The sequence below is a fragment of the Tursiops truncatus genome, chromosome 14, assembly GCF_011762595.2.
Source record: "Tursiops truncatus isolate mTurTru1 chromosome 14, mTurTru1.mat.Y, whole genome shotgun sequence".
Taxonomy (NCBI): domain Eukaryota; kingdom Metazoa; phylum Chordata; class Mammalia; order Artiodactyla; family Delphinidae; genus Tursiops; species Tursiops truncatus.
The window spans coordinates 14,973,098-14,999,746 of record NC_047047.1 but is presented as its reverse complement, the minus strand read 5'-3'; the positions used below and the strand labels follow the sequence as shown (position 1 = coordinate 14,999,746).

Below are 26,649 nucleotides of genomic sequence, written 5' to 3'. Positions count from 1 at the left end.
AATGTCTATTTAGGTCTTCTGCCCATTTTTGGATTGGGTTGTTTTTGTGATATTGAGCTGCATGAGCTGCTTGGAGATATTTTGGAGATTAATCCTTTGTCAGTTGCTTCATTTGCAAATATTTTCTCCCACTGAGGGTTGTCTTTTTGTCTTTATGGTTTCTTTTGCTGTGCAAAAGCTTTTAAGTTTCCTTAGGTTCCATTTGTTTATTTTTGGTTTTATTTCCATTCCTCTAGGAGGTGGGTCAAAAAGAATCTTGCTGTGATTTATGTCATAGAGTGTTCTCCCTATGTTTCCTCTAAGAGTTTTATACTGTCTAGCCTTACATTTAGGTTTTAAATCTATTTTGAGTTTATTTTTGTGCATGGTGTTAGTGAATGTTCTAATTTCATCCTTTTATCTGTAGCTGTCCAGTTTTCCAGGCACCACTTATTGAAGAAGCTGTCTTTCTCTCCTCTTTATCAAAGATAAGGTGACCATATGTGCGTGGGTTTATCTCTGGGCTTTCTATCCTGTTCCATTGATCTATATTTCTGTTTTTGTGCCAGTACCATACTGTCCTGATTACTGTAGCTTTGTAGTATAGTCTGAAGTCAAGGAGCCTGATTCCTCCAGCTCCACTTTTCTTTCTCAAGATTGATTTGGCTATTCATGGTCTTTTGTGTTTCCATACAAATTGTGAAATTTTTTGTTCTAGGTCTGTGAACAATTCCGTTGGTAGTTTGATAGGGATTGCATTGAATCTGTAGATCGCTTTGGGTAGTATAATCATTTTCACAATGTTGATTCTTCCAATCCAAGAACATGGTATATCTCTCCATCTGTCTGTAAAGACTTTAATTTCTCCGTCGAATCTGAATGAGATCCTTGCTGGGTAGAGTAATCTTCTTTTTAGGTTTTTCCCTTTCATCACTTTAAATATGTCCTTCCACTCCCTTCTAGCTTGCAGATTTTCTGCTGAAAGATCATCTGTTAACCTAATGGGCATTCCCTTTTATGTTATTTGTTGCTTTTTGCTTGCTGCTTTTAATATTTTTTCTTTGTATTTAATTTTTGATAGTTTGATTAATATGTGTCTTGAAGTGTTTCTCCTTGGATTTGTCCTGTATGGGACTCTCTGCACTTCCTGGACTTGATTGACTATTTTCTTTCCCATATTAGGGAAGTTTTCAACTATAATCTCTTCAAATATTTTCTCATTCCTTTTCTTTTTCTCTTCTTCTTCTGAGACCCCTATAATTCGAATGTTGATGCATTTAGTGTTGTCCCAGAAGTCTCTGAGACTCTCCTCAATTCTTTTCATCCTTTTTTCTTTATTCTGCTCTACAGTAGTTATTTCCACTATTTTATCTTCCAGGTCATTTTTCCGTTCTTCTGCCTTAATTATTCTGCTATTGATCCCTTTTAGAGAATTTTAAATTTCATTTATTGTGTTGTTCATCTCCGTTTGTTTTCTTTATAGTTCTTCTAGGTCCTTGTTAAACGTTTCTTGTTTTTTCTCCATTCTATTTCCAAGATTTTGGATCATCTTTACTATCATTACTCTGAATTATTTTTCAGGTAGACTGCCTCTTTCCTCTTCATTTTTTTGGTCTCGTGGGTTTTTACTTTGCTCCTTATTTGGCTGTGTATTTCTCTGTCTTCTCATTTTGCCTAACTTGCTGTGTTTGGGGTCTCCTTTTCATAGGCTGCAGGTTTGTAGTTCCCATTGTTTTTGGTGTGTGCCCCCATTGGGTAAGGTTGGTTCAGTGGGTTGTGTAGGCTTCCTGGTGGAGGGTACTGGTGCCTGTGTTCTGGTGGATGAGGCTGTATCTTGTCTTTCTGGTGGGCAGGACTGCATCCAGTGTTGTGTTTTTTGGTGTCTGTGAACTTAAAATGATTTTAAGCAGCCTCTCTGCTTGTGGGTGGGGTTGTGTTCCTATCTTGCTTGTTGTCTGGCATGGGATGTCCAGCACTGGAGCTTGCTGGTCATTTATTGGTGCTGGGTCTTAGCATTGACATGGAGATCTCTGGGAGAGCTCTTGCTGCTTGATATTACATGGGTCCAGGAGGTCTCTGGCGGTCCAGTGTCCTGAACTCGGCTCTCCCACCTCAGAGGCTCAGGCCTTACACCAAGTTGGAGCACAAAGACCCTGTCAGCCACACTGTTCAGAAGAAAAGGGAGAAAAGAAAGAAAATAGTAATAAAGTAAAATAAAGTTATTAAAATAAAAAATTATTAAAATAAATAATTTAAAAGTAATAAAATAAAAGAAGAGAGCGACCAAACCAATAAACAAATCCATCAATGATAACAAGCACTAAAAAGTATACTAAGATACACATAAGAATCAGAAAGTATTCAGTCACATAGAGCAAACCCCAAGTCTACTGTTGCTCCCACCATCCACAGCCTCAGTTTTGGGATGATTTGTTGTCTATTCATGTATTCCAAAGATGCAGGGTACATCAGGTTGATTGTGGAGATTTAATCTGCTGCTCCTGAGGCTGCTGGGAGAGATTTCCCTTTCTCTTCTTTGTTCGCACAGCTCCTGGGGTTCAGCTTTGGATTTGGCACCGCCTCTGCATGTAGGTCGCCTGAGGGCGTCTGTTCCTGCTCAGATAGGATGGGGTTAAAGTAGCAGCTGATTAGGGGGCTCTGGCTCACTCAGGCTCAGGGGAGGGTTGGGTACGGGATGCGGAGCAAGCCTGTGGTGGCAGAGGCTGGTGTGACGTTGCAACAGCCTGAGGTGCACCGTGTGTTGTCCCAGGGAAGTTGTCCCTGGATCATGGGACCCTAGTAGTGCCAGGCTGCACAGGCAGGTGGGGAGGTGTGGATAGTGACCTGTGCTCGCACACAGTCTTCTTGGTGGCTGCAGCAGCAGCCTTAGCGTCTCATGCCCGTCTCTGGGGTCTGTGCTGATAGCTGCAGCTTGTGCCCATTTCTGGAGCTCATTTAGGTGGTGCTCTGGATCCCCTCTCCTCGCGCACCCCAAAACAATTTTCTCTTGCCTCTTAGGCAGTTCCAGACTTTTTCCCAGACCCGCTTCCGGCTAGCTGTGGTGCACTAGCCCCCTTCAGGCTGTGTTCACACAGCCAACCCCAGTCCTCTCCCTGGGATCTGACATCCGAAGCCAGCCGAAGCCTCAGCTCCCAGACCCCACCCTCCCCGACAGTTGAGTAGACAAGCCTCTCAGGCATGTGGGTGCTGGTTGGCACCGATCCTCTGTGCGGGAATCTCTCCACTTTGCCCTCTGCACCCCTCTTGCCGTGCTCTCCTCCGTGGCTCCAAAGTTTTCCCCCCACCCCTCCCCCATCTCTGCCAGTGAAGGGTCTTCCTAGTGTGTGGAAACTTTTCCTCCTTCACAGCTCCCTCCCAGAGGTGCAGGTCCCTTCCCTATGTTTTGTCTCTGCTTTTTCCTTTTACCCTACCCAGTTACGTGGGGAGTTTCTTGCCTTTTGGGAAGTCTGAGGTCTTCTGCCAGCATTTAGTAGGTGTTCTGTAGGAGTTGTTCCACATGTAGATATATTTTTGATGTATTTGTGGGGAGCAAGGTGATCTCCACGTCTTACTTCTCGGCCATCTTGAGGGCCCTCTTCAGTGACTACTTTTTATATTTACCACATTATATATATTTACTATCACAGGAGTCAGCAAACTTTTTCCTTAAAGACCAGATAGTAAATATCCTGGGTTGAATAGTCTCTATCAAAACTACACAACTCTATTTAGTGCAAAAACAGCTATAGAAAATATCTAAAGAAATGGTCATGGCTGTATCCCAATAAAGCTTTATTTACAAAAAGAAGCAGCAGTCTGGATTTGACCCATAGGATAGTATTCACTAACTCCTACTCTATGCTATTAAGATTCTGATCCCAGTTCCAACCTGTGGCAGAGGGAGGGGTGGTTCTCATCCCAACACGAAATTCTCAGACACCAGCAAAGTGTCTACAATTCAACTCAATTCTGACAAGGATTTACCTGGAGGTTGTGTCAGATCCCACAGTTTAAGGGTTCAGTCCCACAAGACTGCCCCCTCTCCCCCACTTTAGACACTAGGCACAAACCCAATCAGCTATAGAATGGAAGTTCCCATGGTCTCTCTGAGCTCAGGGGACCATCAGCGGTCACATGTGAATGACCTGAGGCTCTGAGACCATCAGTGTTGATTTGTTTACTGGATACAGGTTCTTTACAATGTAGCATTTGACAGAGATCCTGACTAATATTTTCAGGAAGAAAAAGGAGTCTTTAGTAGAATTTCTAAATAAAGGAAAGTCATTTTCCTACTATTCTCATTGCATCACACCACATCTAGAATCTCACCTTCAGTTCTGAGAGCCATTTTAGTGTAGAATTAGTAGGAGTTCTGCAAAACTATCATACATAGACTAAAGAAACTGGAACGTCAGGAGGGAGGGATTCAAAGAAGGAAGATTAAGGGAAAGACATTTCTGCCTTCAAATATTTAAAAAGAGATCATGGGGGCAATTTGCAGAACTGGCAAGAAAGTAGATTTTGACATCTACCAAAAAAAGAACTTTCTGACAATTAGAACTCTCCAGCAGTGGCATAGAAGTCACACATTTCCTGTAACTGGCAGTGATCAAACATGAGAAGCCTACCTTTTGAGCACCATTCCTGCCTTGTGTATCCAGCAGACCTACCGGACACCCATTCTGTTCTCTTTAATAGCACTTCTTAAATTTAATATGCAATGAGCCACCTGAGAACTATTAAAATGCAGACTGATTCAGGAGGTCTGGGGCAGGATCTGATATTCTGCAGTCTAACAGGCTCCCAGGGAATGCTAATGCTGCTGGCTTATACAGCACATCTTGAATAGCAGGACCCTGTGGCTGAGGCCCTTGGACTTGGTTGGACATTGGAATCACCTGGGGAAGGGGACGCTAGAAAAAACCCTGATGTCTGGGTCTCTCACTCTTAGTTTAATTAGCATGGTGTGTGGTCTGGGTGTCAGGGTTTTCAAAACTCTCTAAGTTACCCCTAACACAAAGTTAAGTTTAAGGAGCACTGCTCTATGGTCTTTCAAAACATTCAACACTGGGTCAGAGATCACTTCTGCAAAGACCTTTAATTGGAATAAAATTATCTGGGCTTGGGCAGGTCATCTCATTCATGAATAATTAACATCGGTTCAACATTTTTGAGGAAAACTTTGTAATCATCATTAAATCTCATAATGTGTAGGACATTAGACCATAGAATGTCCCACGCCCCCTCCAAATAGCTAAGATGAGAAGCTATTGCCCTGATTCAAAATATGTGACTCAAAACCTCCTTTGGCTGTACATTCATTTGACCACAAGGCGGTGATAGAGCAACAAAACATGATACCACAACCACATCCACCACCACCATCCTCACCCCAGAAAGTTGAGCTATGTGACCTATACCTAAGGCCAGAACACTTGCAGAGCAGGTATAATTCCCAACTCTGAGGGGTGATTGGTCACAGGCTCCTTTGAGAATTTAACAGCTATAGACAAATGTACACCCACAAACATGAATACAATTTTAAGCAGTTCACAGACCCTGAAATTAAACTGTGGACAGTCAAGCCTAAAGATGAGTTACCCCCAGACCCCAGTATAAATTATATGGAGCCTGAGCACCTCCATCCTTAGGAGCAGCTGACCTTACCTACTGCTTCACAGAGAAGAAAGAAGAAATCTGGCCCAAGTCTACCCATTTACCTAATCCACTTCGACCTTCCTTCCCTCCACACGGAACAGGATGTCTCTTCTTTATACTGAAGGCTAAATCCTCCACCAGTGTTCCTGATCCCTTCACCCTGGCCTCCACCAAGTTCACGGCCTATCTATTTTATGCTTTTATATATTTTCTTGTGCTAATTTAAAAATAACTCACTTTTCTCAATACAAAAGTGGTATATGGCTTTTATTTTTAAATATACAGAAAAGCAAAGGATATAACATAAAATACCCATGAATCTCATAAACGCTTATGTTTTTCTTCCATAGAGTTTGCTGAGTTTACATACACTTGTGCTTTGTTATGCAAACTGTTTTATGACCTACTTAATCTAACATCTTTTAATCTTCATATATTTTCACCCGCAGATGTGGTCCTTAACCAGAGATGTTCATTTGATTCATCTATAGAAATTTTTAAGCAGATATTTGCCTAAATGCCAATTCCAAAGATTCTTATTTACCAGGTCTGACATGAGCCTAGAAATCTGTATGTTTAGAAAAGCCTCACGTGATTTTGAAGTATAATTCTAGGAGTACGATTGTTACTTTAAAAAAAATGTTTGTGCATAAAGACAATTTTATTATTTCCTGGATAAACTTTACTAAAGTATAACTTAAATACAATTAGCTACACCCATTTTATGTATACATTTTTTTAATTTATTGCAATAACATTGGTTTATGACATATAAATTTCATGTGTATAACATTATATTTCAATTTCTGTATACACTACAGCATGCTCGCCACCAAAAGTTTAGTTTCCACCCATCACCATAGAGTTAACCCCCATTTCCTCCTCCCCACCATCTCCAGTCCCCTCTGAAAATCACTTCTCTGTTCTCTGTATCTATCTTCTTGGTTTTGTTTGGTTTGTTCATTTATTATTACTATTTTATATTCCATATATGAGTGAAATAATATGGTATTTGTCTTTTTCTGTCATTTCATTTAGCATAGTACCCTCAAGATCCATCCATGTTGTCTCAAAGATTTTATATTTTATATTTTATATGGCTGAGTAATATTCCATTGTGCATAAATACCACATCTTCTTTATCCATTCATCTATTGATGGGCACTTAGGTTGTTTCCATATTTGGGCTATTGTAAACAATGCTGTGATGAACATAAGGGTGCATATATTTTTTTTCTAATAAGTGTTTTTGTATTCTTTGGATAAATAACCAAAAGTGGAATAGATGGATCATATGGTATTTTTATTCTCAATTTTTTGAGGAATGTCTATACTATTTTTCATGGCGGCTGCACCAATTTACATTCCCACCAACAGTGCTATATTGTTACGATTCTCTTAATTCCTGTGAGTTCAGCAATACAGTTAAAATAATGTGCCTTGGAGTTTATCCAAACATATAGGTGTTTCGCTTCAGGAATTTTTCAGAATATAGTCCACCGTACATCCAGTAGCAGAATTCCATGATTAATATTATGGAGTTTTAACTATTAAAGTTGATGGATCTCAGGGCTTCCCTGGTGGCGCAGTGGTTAAGAATCTGCTTTCCAATGCAGGAGACACAGGTTCTAGCCCTGGTCCAGGAAGATCCCACATGCCACGGAGTAGCTAAGCCCATGTGCCACAACTACTGAGCCTCCGCACACCCTAGTGCCCATGCTCCGCAACTAGAGAAGCCACTACAATGAGAAGCCCGCACACCGCAATGAAGAGCAGCCCGGCTCTCCGCAACTAAAGAAAGCCCATGCGCAGCAACACAGCCAAAAATTAATTAATTAATTAAAAAAAATAAAGTTGATGGGTCTCAATTTGTATCTTAGCTTTGCCATCTGCCACTTCTGGACTGATCTTGGGTAAATTACATAACCTCTTTAAGCCTCAATTTCCTTAGTGGTGGAGTAGGTACAATAATACCTCTAAAATAATATGAAGCTGTTGCAATGAATAGTATAATGGTGAAGAAAACTTCACAAAGGATCCAGCATATAAATCTTAACTTCATGTTCACTAAGTTTTAACCATTTTTACTTAGTATTACTGTTTTCTTAATCTAGTTCTCGTAAACCTTTCGTAGCCTAGTTCTTTAGCTATGAAATGAGAATTTTAGGTTTGTTGAAAGTATGTGAGATAATAAATGCAAAACATATAGCACAGTACCTGGTACATAAGGAGCACCCAATAAATAGTAACAATTATTGCTATTTACAAGAGCTCTGAAACAATCAATAGGCAATAAACAAAGCTCTTGTTTGATAATGAATATGACATCTTGCCACATTAAAAAAATAAGTTTGGAGAGATTTGGTAAGTAGTGTTCAATACAGCGATACCTTCATAAAACTCTATGTGTCCGTGTCTTCTATCCTGCACCCTTCTTGGCTCTTGGAATGAATGCTCTTAGCTGCATAAGGTAACGTTAGAATACAATCACCTTCATCGACTAACAAAGAAATTCTTGAACTGAGGAGCAATAAATTATGTCTCCCCCACATAAACTTTGAAAGCAACAGATTAAAATATTCATTGCACATCCAAAATGAAGTCTATTTTGGGGTGTGTGTCTAACACTGCATATTATTATAATATGCTTTTATGTATACTGGGTTGTTTTGATTTTTTTTTCATTACTAGTTTATATTTTATTGGCTCTGATTGATTACCTGTGTGTACCTTGCATCTCTGGGGAATTAGTATTTATTATGTCTACATTTGAAGTTTATCTGAATTGTTTCTAAACTGAAGTTACTCCATTGCTGTTTGCGGTTCCTGATTAAGGATTAGGAGATCTGTATTCCAGTTTTACCTCTGCCAGGACTAGGTGCCTGACCTGGAGTAAATTATTTACTTTCTCTCTGGGTCTCAGTTCTCTTATTACCAAAATGAGGGTGACTTCCCTGGTGATCCAATGGGTCAGACTCCATGCTCCCAACGCAGGGGGCCGGGATTAGATCCCTGGTCGAGGAACTAGATCCCGCATGCATGCCACAACTAAGAAATCCGCATGCTGCAACTAAGGGTCCCGCATGCCACAACGAAGGTCCCACATGCTGCAACTAAGACCCGTCACAGCCAAAATCAATCAATCAGTCAATCAATCTTCAACAAAAAATGAAATGGGGGAGTAATTGGATTGAGTGATCTGTTTTCTCCATTCCAGCTCTATTATTATATGAGTCTCTCCTTTGTAGGTGGTGTCATGCCTGCATGGAAAATACATACCTGAGTATCTTAAGACTGAGAAAATGCAGGTTGTGAGTATGATATGTAAAGCACCTCATACAGGACTTTGCTTTCAAGGCAAGAAACAAATATCAAGGTGTTTTTTTTAAGGGGGGGGGGTACCAAAAAGGACAAAATATAATAATGTTTCAGCGGTGATTATGTCATTTTGGAGGGGCGGTTGAAAACCAAGTCTCTGCCATGTGGTGTAACATTTCCCCGAGGCAGGTAAAAGGCTGCTTCCCCTGATCACTAACCGGGGTAAGGTAACTTCAGTAAGCAACCTGCACGGGGCATCGGTGGGGTCGCTTCCATACAGCATTAGCAGCAGTCTTTGGAGACTTAATCCGGTGGGTCTAAATGCCAAACAAGATCCAGGGTCTGCTTTGGTGAATACGGTGCAGGGACCAATTAATATGGGCTCGTGCTTTGCCTGACACTAAGTCACCTTCCAGGCGGAAAAGAACATCAGCAGAAAAGGACTCGGTGAGGTTTGAGGGGAAGAAGAGCCCGCATTCCTAGCGCCTTAGGACACTCCCGGGAGGAGGTCGGTGGGTGGGGCAGAGACGCAGGACGGTCGCTCCCTTGGAGAGCGGGACGTGAACTGTCTACGCAGGCACTTGATTCTTCTAACCACAGCAAGTTAGATTAAAGCGAATGCCAAGGTAGCCTCAAGCCTCTCGAGGGGCAACAGAAAAGATTCCTGGAGGAGGAGGGAGGTGCAGTGAGCGTGGGCGGTTGATAAGCGAAGGAACAAACATAAGTAACCAACTCCTTTGGCTGCCTGGCCTTCCAGCCCAGCCCGGGAACACTTCCCAGCACGGAGAAGCCGTCAGGGCTAGTGCGAGCTCTCCATCAATCAGTGACGTAAGGAAATTTCCAGAGACAGTCATTGGCTCGACTGCCCGGCACAGTCCTGGACCCAGAGCTGCAGTTGGCTGAGGGGTTGCCGTGGCGACAGGTCGCGCACAGGCGCAGTGAGCCTCAGTGGAGGCCTGGTGGCTGCTAGGCAACGGGAAACATTCTCGGCTTAGAGACAACTTTCTACTAGACCTGCTTTTTCTCTGTCTCAGGAGACCGTCTGAGGCGGCTGCTGGTCTAGTCTGACTTGGTGAGTCCTGAGGAATCGAGCTGTGGGGCTGAACTCCGAGGCGGGAGACTTATCATGCTTTTGGAGCACATAAGGAAAGGCTCAAAGAGGCAGAGAGGCAGAGAAGGCCAATGGAAAGGCATTTTAGTGATACCTACTACCTACCTAGCAATTTAGAGGGCTGGAAACCGAGGAACAGAGCTATCAAGAGACTTGTCCAAGGTCACACACGGAGTAGTCAGGTCTGGTAACCACTCTGCTAGTCAGTATGGTATGGTCAGTATGGTATGACTATGGTAGTCAGTATGGTAACCACTAGCCACAGGGGGCTAGTCTGAATTGAGATGTGCCCTAAAGGTGAAATACTTTGAAGACGTAGTAACAAAAAAGAAACTATCATATTAATAAGTTTTATATCGATTACATGTTGAAATGATAATATTTTGTACATGTTAAATAAAGAACATTATTAAATTAATTTCTTTTTTTGTTTTTGAATGTGGTTACTTGAAAATTTTAAATTGCATAGGAGATTTGCATTATATTTTGGTTGGCCAGTGCTGATCTAGACTAGAACCTGGGCCTGCTGACACCTGGTTCAAGACCTCGTGTGTTGTAATACTGTTTTTAAGGAAAGTATTTCCACCCATCTGGTGGGACCGGAGTGTGAGTGGTGGTGAGGGTACAAGACCGCTACAAAAGGCTCATAGTTCTAGTGTTCTGGGACCTTGCTTATGAATCAGAATCTGCCTTTTCACAAGCTCTTCAAGTGATTCTCATCCACATAAAATCTCCAGAAGCGCTGTTTTATGCTTTAGCCTTCAACTCTTTTTTCCCTTTATTTGGTTTCTCTGTGAGTACCTAGACTATATATCTCAGATTACCTGCATTAGAATTACCTGCATTTTGAACACTACCCCCACCCCCGGAGATATTTTGCATACTCAAGTGTGAGAAACGATCTCAGTATAATGGCATTTCTCTTCATCCTTCCAAATCTGGACCATTGTGGTCCCCAAATCAGAGGCAGCAACAGCATCACCCAGGAAGTTATTAGAAATGCAAATTCCTGGGTCCCACCCCAGCTACGGGGCTTCTAGAAGGCCAGGCATAGTTCCGAATTTTCATTCCTCTGGTTTAGGTCCTCAGTTTGGGAAGAATGGGGTAACTTTGATAGGTTTTCTTTGGGGATAAGCAAATTCAGCTCTCCGTGGTTCTTAAAACCCCTCCACTTAGCCCTACTTCCCCAATCCTTTTGCTCTACTTTTCATTTTTCTTTTCTTGACCCTAAACCCTCTCCAGGAGTGAAGATGGCTTTTCGTGCCTCAGACAATGAGTTGGACCTGGAAAGTATTGGAGAGCTGATGGAAAACCCTGCGATTACAAGACTGAACAGTATAAAAGCAAAGGGAAGACTGAGTTTTGTAACACCCACAGAAAATGAAGGTGATACACAATTCCTGACATTTAAGCACACTACAAAAGCTCAGGAGAAGACAAGAAAACGACAGCAGCCTATAAAACTAGAGCCTCTGGTAAGTTTGAAAACCAGCATTTTAGCCACTTTTGGCTACAGAGGATGTTGCTTTGGGGGATGGAAGTAATTTCTAGACTCTTAATTAACAAAGAAGGAAAGAAAACCTGAAAGTTAAGACTCGTTTATGAAATTGTAAACACACTTATTTATTCAAAATTATTGAGCTCTAAAAACTGTTTGAGGTGGTGGGATGCAGTGGTGAACAAAGTTTTCTAGCAGATAAATTCTCTCTAGCATTATGTACAATACGGATACTTAACTATGTAGGCTGTAAGGCTCTTTTAGGTACTGGGGTACCGTTTGATACTAGGAACTTCAGTAAGAGTAATATATATAATTACATAATTTTATTATTTTTAAAGTAAATGCCTAGTGTCCTGGAAAATTTTGTACATGTCTGAAAATAGTTTTAAGAATCCATTTATGCCCTTGGATAATTATATATCCATGTAAAAGAGCAGTGAAAGTGCATAAAAAAGTGAAAAGTGAAAGTCCTCACTCGGACCTTCAGATGTTAACTCCTGTTGTTAGTGGTTGCCTTTCAGGCTGTTTTATATGTTTATTCAAATATATATGTGTATATATATATATATATATATATATATATATGTATGTGTTGGTGTATAAACATATAGCTTTAAAGAAAGATTATACAGTACATACTGATCTTCAAAGTACTGATTTCACTAAAACATATGGAAGTCTTTCCAATTTGTGCATACAGAGGTATCTTCTTTTTTTTTTTTAATAGAAGATGTTGGGGATAGAAGTTTATTAATTAATTAATTTATTTTTGCTGTGTTGGGTCTTCATTTCTGTGCGAGGGCTTTCTCTAGTTGTGGCAAGTGGGGGCCACTCTTCATCGCGGTGCGCGGGCCTCTCACTGTCACGGCCTCTCTTGTTGCGGAGCGCAGGCTCCAGACGCGCAGGCTCAGTAGTTGTGGCTCACGGGCCCAGTTGCTCCGCGGCATTTGGGATCCTCCCAGACCAGGGCTTGAACCCGTGTCCCCTGCATTGGCAGGCAGATTCTCAACCACTGCGCCACCAGGGAAGCCCCAGAGGTATCTTTTCTAACAGCTGCACTGTGTTTTGTTGCGTGGATGTGCCATGATAGAGTACCCATTAATTGTTCTCCTAAAAGGAGTTCTGGTTATTTCCTTTTCATTTTGTTGTTGTTATTATTTTGCTATTGCAGATAATGCTGCATTGAATGACTGCCTTTGTACAGATAAAAATGGATTTTCAGAAGTGGCATTTTGTAGGTCATAGAATATGTACATTTTAATTTTGAAAACTATTGCCCAATTGTGCTGAAAGGTTTACCTTTGCACCTACGATGTATAAGAGGTCCTGCTTACCTACATCTTTGCCAAAACTGACGCTATCAGTTCTCTTATTTTTGCTAGACTGATAAGTTAAAATGGCATCACATCTTATTAATGAAGTTAATTGTATTTTCATTCATTCATTGGCATGTATGTAACTTATTTCGTGGATTCTGTTCATAATCACTGTCTACTTTAAAATTAGATTGTTTGCTTTTTTCCTATCAGTTTCTGAGGTTTTTAAAAACATATATATATAATGTATATATGTGTAACTGAATCACTGTGCTGTATACCTGAAATTAACATGATATTGTAAATCAACTATATTTTAATTAAAAAAAATAAATAATAAAAACATATATATACATATATATTATGGACGTTAACCCTTATTCCATTGCTTCTCAAATTTAGGTACTGATTCATGCTGGAGGAAAACATTCTTGAAGGTCCATAGTGCTCATTTGTTATTTTTATTTTAATGTTACTTTATGTGAAAAACGGTTTACCTAGGGATTAATTCAAAATTTTTGATAAACAAATTAACATCTTAAATGCAAAGAAAACTACACAGCCAATTGCAATTCTGATTAACAGAAAAGGCAAAGTAACAGATGTTGTTGACACTGAACTTCCATTTGCAAGGTGGGTATGGCACTACCTGCAGCTGCTCTCTTCTCCAGAGAGCAGTGTGCCTGCACTATGCATTGTGGGGAGTTTGGGGGCCTCTCTACTATTTTTTTCCCATGGAATTAGTATTAAACCTTTTACACTTGTTTCTTTCTGGCGGGTTTACCTTCATGTGGCAAAAGTGTATAATTAACCCTTGATGATTAAAGTAGTTCCGTTTGACATCAGTGTGATAAATTTATGTATATTGAATTCAATGCCTACTACATGCCAGGCTCTGAGTCATGCTCTGGGGATACAACAGTGAACAAGGGAGAACAGATCCCTGTTGACATTCTAGTAATCCTAAATAATTAAACTGAAGAACGTCATCTAATGATAGGTGCTGTTAAGAAAATAATATAGGGAATGTGGTCAAGACAAACAGCAGGCTACTTTAGATTGGGTGACTACAAAGGTCTCCCTGAGGAGATGTCATCTGAATGAGTCCCAGACTATAGCCTTTATCACCTGCCAGACTGTGAATGGACAAGCCTTCAGAGATTACAATCCCCAGCCCTTGAGCTGCCTCAGTTGATGTCAAGTGGAGCAGAGGCAAGCTGTCCTCACTGAGCTCTACCTACATGGTAGATTTTTAAGCAAAATAAATGTTGTTGTTCTGTTTTAAGTTACAAAGTTTGGAGCATTTTATTATGTAGTAGGTGACTGGAACAATATAACAAATACATGAATATAGTAGTTCTGCAATATTAAAAATACTAAGGAATAAAGTGAAAATGACATAAATTTCTACCACATGGAGAGAGTAGCTTAGTATTCAAGAGACTAATTTCATGTGTATAGGTACATGTAGTTTGATTTGTTCTGACAGAGTTAGTAATACTATGTTTGTTCTTTTTATCATTGCCATCCTTCCCCTCTCCTCCCCTCCCCTTCTTTGTTCTTTTCTCCTCCTCCTATGCCCGCCTCCCCACCTTCCTTCTCCTCTCTCTCTTCTTCTCTTCCCTCTTTCTTTCCCTCTCCCACTCTTCTTCTTTTACATTTTTCCTTACCTTCAATTCTCCAATCTCTGACCCCCATTTCTATAGTATCTATCATTAACAACAATCTGATGTACATCCTTTCTTGCTTTTCTCCATGCTTAATTTTATATAAATGGATAAATACACACACAAAAATACATATTTTACATAATTTTTTATGAATACACAAGATAAAAAGATGTAAATTATAACATCAAAAACATAAAATGTGTAGGGGGGGATAAAATGGAGAGCTTTAGAATGCATTCAAGTTTAAGTTATTATCAACTTAAATCATTACAAATATAAGTTTTTTTAAGTGAGTCTCATGGTAACTACAAAGCAAAAACCTATAGTAGATACACAGAAGATAAAGAGAAAAGAATCTAAGCTACTGAACTACTGAAGAATATTATCAAATCTAAAAGGAAGAGAGCAAGAGAAGAAAAAAGGAGCAAAAGAATCATAAAAGAGCCAGAGCATAATTTACAAAATGGCAATAAGTACATACATATCAATAATTACTTTAAATGTAAATAGACTAAATTCTCCAATCAAAAGACACAGACTAGCTGATTAGATTTTTTTAAATAGACCCATCCATTTTAAATCTCTTATAGGCATCTACATGCTGCCTACAAGAGACTCACTAGAGATGTAAGGGTACACACAGATTGAAAGTGAAGGGATGAAAAAGGTATTCCATGCAAATAAAACCAAACGAAAGCTGGGGTAGCTATACTTATATCAGACAAAATAGACTTTAAGACAAAGACTGTAATAAGAGACAAGATCATTATATAATGATGTAGGGGTCAATCCAACAAGAGGATATAATGTTTCTAAATATGCACCCAATATAGGGGCACCTAAATATATAAAGCAAATACAGATCTAAAGGGACCAAGAGACAGCAATACAATATTAGTAGGGGACTTTAACACCCTTCTTTCATCAATGGAAAAATCATCCCGACTAAAAAATCAATAAGGGAACATTGCCCTTAAATGACAAGTTTGAACTAATGGACTTAAGAGACGTATATAGAAATTCCATGCAAAAGCAACAGAATACACTTTCTTCTCAAGTGCACATGGAGCATTCTCCAGGATGGATTATATGTTAGGCAACAGCACAAGTCTTAATAAATTTAAGAAGACTGAAATCATATCAAGCATCTTTTCTGACCACAGTAGTATGAAACTAGAAATCAATTACAAGAAGAAAATTGGAAAATTCACAAATTTGGTCAAGGAAAATTGGATCAAAGAAGAAACCAAAAGACAAATTAAAAAATACTTTAAGATAAATGAAAATGGAAATACAACATATCAACACTTATGGGATGCAGCAAAAGTGGTTCTAAGAGGGAATTTTATAGGGATAAATGCCTACATTAAGAAACAAGAAATAACTTAAATAAGCAATCTAACTTTACACCTCAAGGAACTAGAAATGGAAGAACAATCAAAGCCAAAAATGAATAGAAAAAAGGAAATAACAAAGATCAGAATGGAAATAAAGGAGATAGACACTGAAAGAACAATAGAAAAGATCAATGAAATTCAGTGAAACTAAGAGCTCGTTCTTTGAAAGATAAACAAAATAGACAAGACTTTAGCTAGACTTACCAAGGAAAAAAAAGAAAGAGGACTCAAATAAAATCAGAAATGAAATTTTAGATGTTACAACTGATACCACAAAATATGAAGGATCATAAGAGACTGCTATGAACAAATATGTGCCAATAAATTGGACAACCTAAAAGAAATGGATACATTCCTAGCAACATACAACCAACCAAGATTGAATCATGAAGAAATAGAAAATTTGAACAAACTGATTACAGGAAGGAGATTGAATCAGTCATCAAAAACCTCCCAACCAACAAAAGTCCAGGACTAGATGGCTTCACTGGTGAGTTTTACCAAATATTAAAGAATTAATACCAATCCTTCTCAAACTCTTCCAAAAAACAGAAGAGGAGGGAACTCCTCCAAATTCATTTAATAAGGCCAGCATTACCCTGAAGCCAAAACTAGACAAGGATACCACAAGAAAAGAAAATTGCAGGCCAATATCCCTGACAAACATAGATGCAGAAATCCTCAACAAAATATTAACAAACAGAACTCAATAACACCTTAAAAGGAGCTTACACCATGATCAAGTGGGATTTGTTCCAGGGAAGCAAGGATGGTTCAATATCCACAAATCAATCAGCATGATACACCACATCGACAAAACAAAGGATAAAAATCATATGATCCTCTCGATAGATGCAGAAAAAGCTTTTGATAAAATTCAACATCCATTTATGATAAAAATTCTCAACAAAGTGGATTAAGAGGGGACATACAACAACATAATAAAGGCCATATATGACAAAGCCAAATATAACATAGTATTATGTTAGTATATCACTAACATAATACTCAACAGTGAAAAGCTGAAAGCTTTTCCTCTAAGATCAGGAACAAGACAAGAATGCCCACTCTCAACACTTTCATTCAACATAGTATTAAAAAATCCTAGCCACAGCACTAGGATAAGACAAGAAAAAAGAGATAAAAGGCAAGAAAAAGAGATAAAAGGCATCCAAATTGGAAAGGAAGAAGTAAAACTGTTGCTCTTTGTGAATGACATGATACTACATATAGAGAACCCTAAAGAGATCACCAAAAAGCTATTAGAACTCATAAATAAATTCAGTAAATGTGCAGAAAACAAAGTCAAAATACAGAAATCTGTTACATTTCTATACACTAATAATGAACTATCAGAAAGAGAAATTAAGAAAACAATCCCATTTACAGTTGCATGAAAAAGCAGGAAATACCTAGGAATAAACATAACCAAGGAGGTGAAAATACCTGTACACTGAAAACTGTAAGATGTTGACAAAAGAAATCAAGGAAGACATAAACGGAAAGAAATTCTGTGCTCATGGATTGGAATAATTAATGTTGCTAAAATGCTGATACTACCCAAAACAATCTACAGATTCAATGAAATCTCTCTAAGAATTCCAATGATATTTTTCACAGGAGTGGAACAAACAATCCTAAAATTGTATGAAACCACAAAAGATCCCAAATAGCCAAAGCAATCTTGAGAAGGAACCATGAAAGATCTTGAATAGCCAAAGCAATTTTGAGAAAGAAGAACAAAGTGGGAGGTATCATGTGTCCTGATTTCAAACTATATTGCAAAGCTATAGTAATCAAGGCAGGATGGAGTTGGCATAAAACAGACACATAGATCAATGAAATGAAATAAAGATTCCAGAAATAAATCCATACATATATGGTCAATTAATTTATGACAAAGGAGCCAGGAATATACAATGGAGAAAGGACAGTCTTTTCAATAAATGGTATTGGGAAAACTGAACAGTCACATGGAAAAATAAAACTGGACCACTAACTTACACCATACACAAAAGCTAACTGAAAATGAATTAAACATTGGAACAGAAGACCTGAAACTATAAAACTTCTAGAAGAAAACATAGGTTGTAAGCTTCTTGAGATCAGTCTTGGCAATGATTTTTTGGATTTGACATCAAAAGCAAAGGTAACAAAAATTAATATACAGAAATCTTTTGCATTTATATATACCAACAATGAAAGACCAGAAAGAGAAATTAAGGAAACAATCCCATTTACCATCGCATCAAAAATAATAAAATACCTAGGAATAAACCTACCAAAGGAAGCAAAAGACCGGTACTCCAAAAACTATAAGATGCTGATGAAAGAAATCAAAGATGACATAAACAGATGGAAAGATATACCGTGTTCTTGGGAAGAATCAATATTGTCAAAATGACTACACTACCCAATGCAATCTACAGATTTAATGCAATCCCTATCCAATCACCAATGGCATTTTTCACAGAACTAAACCCATACACCTATGGTCAATTAACCTACAACAAAGGAGGCAAGACTATACAATAGAGGAAAAAGAGTCTCTTCAATAAATGGTGCTGGGAATGTAAATTGGTACAACTCCTATGGAGAACAGTATGGAGGTTCCTTAAAAAACTAAAAATAAAGCTACCATATGATCCTGCAGCCCCACTCCTGGGCATATATCTGGAGAAAACCATAATTCGAAAAAATACATGCATCCCAGTGTTCATTGCAGCACTATTTACAATAGCCAAGACATGGAATCTACCTAAATATCCATCAACAGATGAATGGATAAAGAAGATGTGGTACATATATACAATGGTATATTACTCAGCCATAAAAAAGAATGAAATAATGCCATTTGCAGCAACATGGATGGACCTGGAGATTATCACACTAAGTGAAATAAGCCAAAGATGAATATCATATAATATGCCTTATATGTGGACTCTCTCTGTCTCTCTGTCTCTCCCTCTCTCTCTCTCTCTCTCTCTCTCTCTCTCTCTCTATATATATATATATATAGAGAGAGAGAGAGAGAGAGAGAGAATGAAATATTATTTCATTCTTTTATATATATATATATATAGAGAGAGAGAGAGAGAGAGAGAGAGAGAGAGAGAGAGAGGGAGAGAGAGAGTATATATATATATATATATATATATACACACACAAATGAACTTATTTCCAAAAGAGAAAGAGACTCACAGACATAAAACAAATTCACAGTTACCAAAGGGGAAAGCGGGGGGTGGTGGTCGGGGGAGGGCTAAATTGAGAGGTTGGTATTAACATGTACACACTACTATATATAAGGTAGATAACCAACAAGGGCCTACCATATAGCACAGAGAACTATGCTCAATGTATAACTGAATCACTGTGATGTATGCCTGAATCTAACACAATATTGTAAATTAACTATACTTCAATAAAAAATTTTAAAATTTATTAAAAACTACAAAAGCAAAGGTAACAAAAGCAAAATAAACAAGCGGGACTACATAAAACTAAAAGGCTTCTGCACAACAAAGTAAACCTTCAACAAAATGAAAAGGCAACCTCTGGAAGAAACTATTTGCAAATCATATATCGGATATGAGGTTATAATCCAGAATATATAAGGAATTCATACAACTCATAAAACAATCAAATTTTAAAAATGGGGCTTCCCTGGTGGCACAGTGGTTGAGAATCTGCCTGCCAATGCAGGGGACACGGGTTCGAACCCTGGTCTGGGAAGATCCCACATGCCACGGAGCAACTGGGCCCATGAGCCACAACTACTGAGCCTGCGCATCTGGAGCCTGCGCTCCGCAACAAGAGAGGCCGCGACAGTGAGAGGCCCACGCACCGCGATGAAGAGTGGCCCCCGCTCGCCGCAACTAGAGAAAGCCCACACACAGAAACAAAGACCCAACACAGCCAAAAGTAAATAAATATTTTTTTTTAAAAAAAAAGGAAAGCAAGGATGTTTAAAAAAAAAAAATTTTAAAGATGGGCAGAGGACCTGAATAGACGTTTTTCCAAAGAAGACATACAGATGGCCAACAGATTCATGAAAATGTGCTCAACCTCACTGATCATCAGGGAAATGTGAATCATAACCACAATGAGGTATCGCCTCACACCTGTTAGAAAGGCTATTATCAAAAAGACAAGAAATAGGAAATGTTTGCAAGGATGTGGAGAAAAGGGAATCCTTGTGTACTGTTGATAGGAATGTATATAAATTGGTGCAGTCACTATGGAAAACAATATGAAGTGTCCTGAAAAAATTAAAAATGTGATCCAGCAGTCATACTTCTGGGCATTTATCTGAAAGAAATAAAAATACTAGCTCAAAAAGATACTTATAGATACGTATAATTGCACCCCATATTCATTACAGCATTATTTACAATACCCAAGACATGGAAACAACCTATGTGTCCATCAGTGTAAAAACAGATAAAGAAAATGTAGTATATATACACACAATAGAATATTATTCAGCCATAAAAAGAAGGAAATCTTGCCATTTGCAACAACATGGATGGACCTTGAAGGCGTTATGCTAGGTGAAATAAGTCAGACAAAGAAAGATGAATACTGTATGATCTCACATGTGGAATCTAAAGAAAATGAAAACTGAACTCATAGAATCAGAGAACAGATAGGTGTTTGCCAGAGAACCGGTTGAGGGGGTGGGGTGGATGAAATGAGTGAAGGGGGTCAAAAAGTACAAACTTCCAGTTATAAAATAAATGACGTCCTGGGGATATAATGTACAGCATGCTGACTATAGTTAATAATACTCTATTGTATATTTTAAGGTTGCTAAGAGAGAATATCTTAAAAATTCTTATTATAAGAAAAAAAGTGGGGCTTCCCTGGTGGCACAGTGGTTGAGAGTCCGCCTGCTGATGCAGGGGACACGGGTTTGTGCCCTGGTCAGGGAAGATCCCACATGCCGCGGAGTGGCTGGTCCCATAAGCCATGGCTGCTGAGCCTGCGCGTCCACAGCCTGTGCTCCGCAATGGGAGAGGCCACAACAGTGAGAGGCCTGCGTACTGCAAAAAAAAAAAAAAAAGAAGAAAAAAAGTGTAACTATGTGTGATGATGGATGTTAACTAGATTTATTGTGGTGATCATTTTGCAACATATACATATGTTGTACACAAACTAATATGTTATATATCAATTATGTCTCAATAAAAAATAAAATAATATTCAAATAATAGTACTCTTCTAACACATTTGCTGTAAAGATTAATGGGTGTTAAAGTTTTGTCACATAGAAGAAGCTCAATAAATGGTAGTTAATATTGTTATTTTAAAAAAACTATAAACAAAATTTCGGGAATTTGAACCCAACTATATAATATATCATTGCCAGTGGGATTTATCTCAGGAATGTAGAGAATTAACTATTTAAAAAGCAATCACTGTAATTCACCATATTACCCCACTGGGAAAAAAAACATGATTATATCAATAGATGTAGATAAATCCTTTGACAAAATCCACCACCCATTCCTGATAAAACTCTCAGCAAATTAGGAGTAGAAGAGACCTTCCTCAAGTGAGTAAGGGTCATCCATGAACAACCTACACCTAACCTCAGACTTAATGGTGAAAAATTATGAACAAATAAGGATGTCTGCTCCCAGCATTTCTGTTTAACAATGTATTAGAGGTGGTAGCCATTGCAGTAAGGTAAGGAAAAGAGATAAAAGGAACCCAGATTAGAAAGGAAGAAGTAAAAATTTTCCTTCACAAAGAACATGATCATCTATTTGGAAAATCCAGTGAAAGCTATGAAAAAGTTACTAGAACTGATAATGAGGTTAGCAAGGATACAGAATATAAGATAGTATAAAAAACTAGTTGCACGTCTATGTATGAGCAATTTGAAATTTAAATTAAATAAAAATACTATTTACAATAGCAACAAAGTATGAATTGAGGGTAAATCTAATGAGAATGTGCAAGGCCTGAAGAATGAATACTACAAAATATAACAGAGAAATTAAAGAAGCTCTAAATGAAGAATGATACTGTGTTTGTAGTTTAGAAGACTCAATATTTTCAAGATGTCAGTCCTCCTCAAATTGATCTATAAATTTAATGCAATTCCAATCAAGGTCCCAGCAGTATTTCTCCTTTTTGGTAGAAATTGACAAGCTGATTCTAAAATTCGTAGAAAAATGCAAAGGACTTAGAACAACCAAAACAACTTTGAAAGAGAAGATCAAAGTTTAAAGTCTAATGCTCCTGATTTCAGTACTTACCATTAAACTACAATAATTAAGACATTGTAGTATTGGTGTCAAGATAGACAAATAGACTGATGGAACACAATAGAGAGTCCAGGTATAAGCCTATACAAATATGGATTCCACTGGAAGAGTGCCCATGAAAAGTTGCTTGGTTTCCCCCAGACTTTGTCCCATACACCTTTTCCCTTTGTTAATTTTAATTGTTTTCCCCTTTTTCTTTAGTAAATAATAGCCATGAGTACAGCTACTCATGTAGTTGTAGGCTTTTTGATGATAGCCATTCTTACTGGTGTGAGGTGATACCTTATTGTGGTTTTGATAAGCATTTCTCTAATAATTAGTGATGTTGAGCATCTTTTCATATGCCTGTTGGCCATCTGTATGTCTTCTTTGTAGAAGTGTCTATTTAGGTCTTCTGCCCATGTTTTGATTTGGTTGTTTGGTTTTTCAATATTAAGCTTTATGAGCTGTTTGTATATTTTGGATATTATTTGCAAATATTTTCTCCTATTCCATAGGTTGTTTTTTCATTTTGTTTATGGTTTCCTTTGCTGTGCAAAAGCTTTTAAGTTTGATTAGGTCCAATTTGTTTATTTTTGCTTTTATTCATTTTGCCTTGTGAGACTAATCTAAGAAAACATTGCTAAGATTTATGTCAGAGAATGTTTTGCCTATGTTCTCTCCTAGGTGTTTTATGGTATCATGTCTTATATTTAGGTCTTTAAACCATTTTGAGTTTATTTTTTGTATATAGTGTGAGGGAGTGTTCTAATTTCATTGATTTACATGTAGCTGTGCAGCTTTCCCAACACTATTTGTTGAAGAGACTGTCTTTTCTTCATTGTATATTCTTGCCTCCTTTGTCGTAGATTAATTGACCATAGGTTTATTTGGTAGGTTTATTTCTGGGCTCTCTATTCTTTTCCATTGATCTATATGTCTGTTTTTGTGCCAGTGCCACATTGTTTTTTATACTGTAGCTTTGTAATATTGTCTGAAGTCTGGAAGGGTGTTGTCTCCAGATTTGTTCTTTCTCCTCAGGATTGCTTTGGCAGTTCTCAGTCTTTTGTGTTTCCATATAAATTTTATGATTATTTGTTCTAGTTCTGTGAAAAATGTCATGGTTATTTTGATAGGGATCACATTAAGTCTGTAGATTGTTTCGGGTAGTATGCCCATTTTAACAATATTAATTCTTCCAATCCAAGAGCATGGGATATCTTTCCATTTCCTTTATGAATGTTTTATAGTTTTTAGTATATAGGTCTTTCACCTCCTTAGTTAAGTTTATTCCTAGGGATTTTATTTTTTTGATGCAGTTTTAAACAGGATTGTTTTCTTACTTTCTGTTTCTGATATTTCATTATTAGTGTAAAGAAATGCAACAGATTTCTATATGTTAATCTTGTATCCTTCTACCTTGCTGAATTCATTTATTAGCACCAATAGTTTTTGTATGGAGATTTTAGGGTTCTCTCTATTGCATATCATGTCATCTGCAAAGAGTGACAGTTTTACCTCTTTCCTTCCAATTTGGATACCTTTTATTTCTTTTTCTTGTCTGATTGCTGTGGCTGGGACTTCCAATACTGTGATAGAAGTGGTGAGAATGGGCATCCTCGTCTTGTTCCTGAATTTAGCAGAAAGACTTTCAGCTTTTCACGGTTGAGTATTAAGTTGTCTGTGGGTTTGTGGTAAATGGCTTCCCTTGTAACTGCCTTTAGAATCCTATCTTTATCTTTAATTCTCACCATTTTAATTATGATATGTCTTGGTGGGGATCTGTTTGGGTTTATCTTGTATAGGACCCTCTGTTCTTCCTGTACCTGGATATCTGTTTCCTTCTTTAGGTTTGGGAAGTTTTCAGTCATAAATTCTTCAAATACATTTTTGATCCTCTTTTCTCTCTCTTCTCCTTCTGGAACCTCTATTATGCTTAGGTTGGCATCCTTCATATTACTCTCTATATCTCATGTGTTACTTTCTTTTTTTTTTCATTTCTATTTCTGTCTGCTGTTCTGATTGGGTGATTTACATTATTCTATCTTCCAGGTCACTTATTCATTCTTCTTTGTTATTTAGTGTGCTATTTATTGCTTCTAGATTGGTTTTTATTTCACCAATTGAGTTGTCTAATTTTGATTGGTTTGTCTTTACAGTTTCTAGTTCCTTGTTACAGTGATCTGCATTTCTATCAATCATCTTTCTTAATTCCTTTAGCATTTTTATTATCTCCTTTTTGAACTTGTGGTCTAACAGTCTGGTGAGGTCTGTTTCATTATTTGTTCTTTCAGGAGATTTCTCTTGTTCTTCTAATTGGGAGTAGTTCCTCTGCCTTTTCATTTTACTTAAACTTTCTCTGTCTCTATGAATTCAGGAGAAGCACTTACCTACTGTGGTGTATGAAGGGATATTTTTAAGTGGGAGTGACCCTGTGTAGACTGTGTGAGTCCAGTATTTTTGGTGCAGTGGCTGGGTTTGGTATGAATGACAGCCACATCTTTCCTCATAGTGTGCTGGCCATTACCCCTTGATAGTAGGTATGATTGATGTTGTGGTCTCCAGAGCCTGTGCTGGATGTCAGATGAGACCTCCTCTTTGCTCCATGGCTGTCACAGCCCTGTTGGGGCAGGGTCTGCTCCCCAGTTGTTGGAGTAGAAGCCCTGAGGGTTGGGTTTGATCAGGATCCATTGCCCTTGAGTGTGTGAAATAAAATTCATATTTTATGGCAAGACAAGAAAAATTTAAACATAAAAAATTCTTCTCTGCACTTTGGCCTGCTCTCTTCCCCCACGATGCTTGTGTTTCTGCATTATGCATCAACAAAACCTTCCCCATCAGCAGGAATACCTGCTCAGCCTTAAAGAGCAACATTCTCCCAGCATCAATAAGACAACTCCTTAAAAGATAACATTCCTTCTTGATCTTGTACAGGGTCACATGACCCACCACAATAATGCTTAGATCTGGATCATTTAAACTACCAACAAAATGTCATTTGATGTATAGCCCTCTTTCTCAAAAAAATTTATATAACTGTGCCTTGACTTCTAACAGGTGGAACAGTTCTCAGAGCTTTCTGGGGTGCTCTTTCCTGACTGTAATCCTCAAATTTGGCTTGAATAAAATTTTCCATTTCTTTCTTAGATCGACTGATTAATTTTTCATCGACAAGTGCATGCCCTGCCCCACAGGAGGTAATTTCTAAAGCAAGTGAGGTCCATGTGGTCACAGTGACCCTATGGACTGCTTGTGCAGGTGGCATGGTTCCATCCAGAAGCAGCCCATGGTCACATCTCTTTCTCCGTGTGTTTGTCCCAGACCTACTGCTAGGCTGTGCTGTGGAGTGGGCTGGGGCTGGGGCCGGGGTGCTGTGGCTGCAGGAATCTAGGTGGTCGTGCTGCCACCTGAAACCTGGGCTGCCTCTGTGGCCAACCTCTCCCAGGACCTGTCAGCCGCAGATCCAGCTCCAAGCTGCAGTGTAGAGTGGGCGGGGCCAGAGCGCTTCTGCCAGACACAAAAGAACAGCTGTGTACTCCTGCCCAGGGCCCGTCCACCAGAGACTCAGCGCCCAGCTACTGTGAGTTTCTGTGGCACCACTTAGTGTGCATGCTGACAAACTCTGCATGTGAGTGCGGACAATGGGCTCCAAGGTTCGGTCCGATCCACACCCCAGGCCCTCCAGCCTGTCTCCCTGCAAGTAGATTGAGTCCTCTCCCAGGGCCTGTTGGTCCAAGGTTTGGCACTTTGCCTCTGTGAGTATCTGTGGCCCCATCTGGTGTGCACCTTGAACTGGGAAGTGAGGTGTGGCAGCAGCCGCCAGCGCTGGTCTCTCTCTGCCCTGATTGTTAGCAAGCCAGCATGCCCACCCTCATCGGGAGTAGAATTTAGGCTTTTCCTGCCCCTATGTCTGTCCCAGCGGACCTCCCGGCAAGTAAGGGGCCTCTCCAGGGCAAGGGTGTGCCCTTGTGGACCTTCTCTCCTTTACGGATCCCTCCCAGGGGCGCCAGTTCCGTCTCGACGCCTTTTCCCCCTTCCTACCCAGTTGCGTGGAGAAGTTTGTTGAAGCTTTGGTTGTATAGGAGTTCTTCTGCCAGTTTCCCGTTGGTTTTCTGTGAGACTTGTTCCACATGTAGATGTATTTTTGATGTGTTTGTGGCTGGAGGTAAGCCCCATGTCCTCCTACTCCGCCATCTTGATCCCCCTCCAACAATTTTGTTTTTAAAAGCCCAAAAGTGGAAACGACCACCATGTCCATCAAGTGGTGAATGAATAAATTGTGGCGTTTCTACACTATAGGATACTACTCAGCCTTAAAAATAAATGAATTATGGATATATGAAACAACATAGAGGAATCTCAGCATAATTATGCTGAAAGATGGTGGGCAAAAAAAATACATACTATTTTATTACATTTATATAAAGGCCTGGAAAATGCAAACT

At 38.8% G+C, this 26,649-nt stretch overlaps 1 protein-coding gene across 1 annotated transcript in view; it reads left to right on the top strand.

Moving 5' to 3' along the window:
* The first annotated feature begins 9,915 nt into the window (after nt 1-9,915).
* The window catches only part of DNAH6 (dynein axonemal heavy chain 6), a 291,734-nt gene continuing 275,000 nt past the window's right edge, over nt 9,916-26,649 (top strand). The window contains exons 1-2 of the mRNA XM_019942077.3: nt 9,916-10,027; nt 11,309-11,541. Of these exons, the coding sequence (XP_019797636.2) occupies nt 11,317-11,541 (225 nt within the window). The 5' untranslated portion in view covers nt 9,916-10,027; nt 11,309-11,316. The remainder of the gene's footprint in view (nt 10,028-11,308; nt 11,542-26,649) is intronic.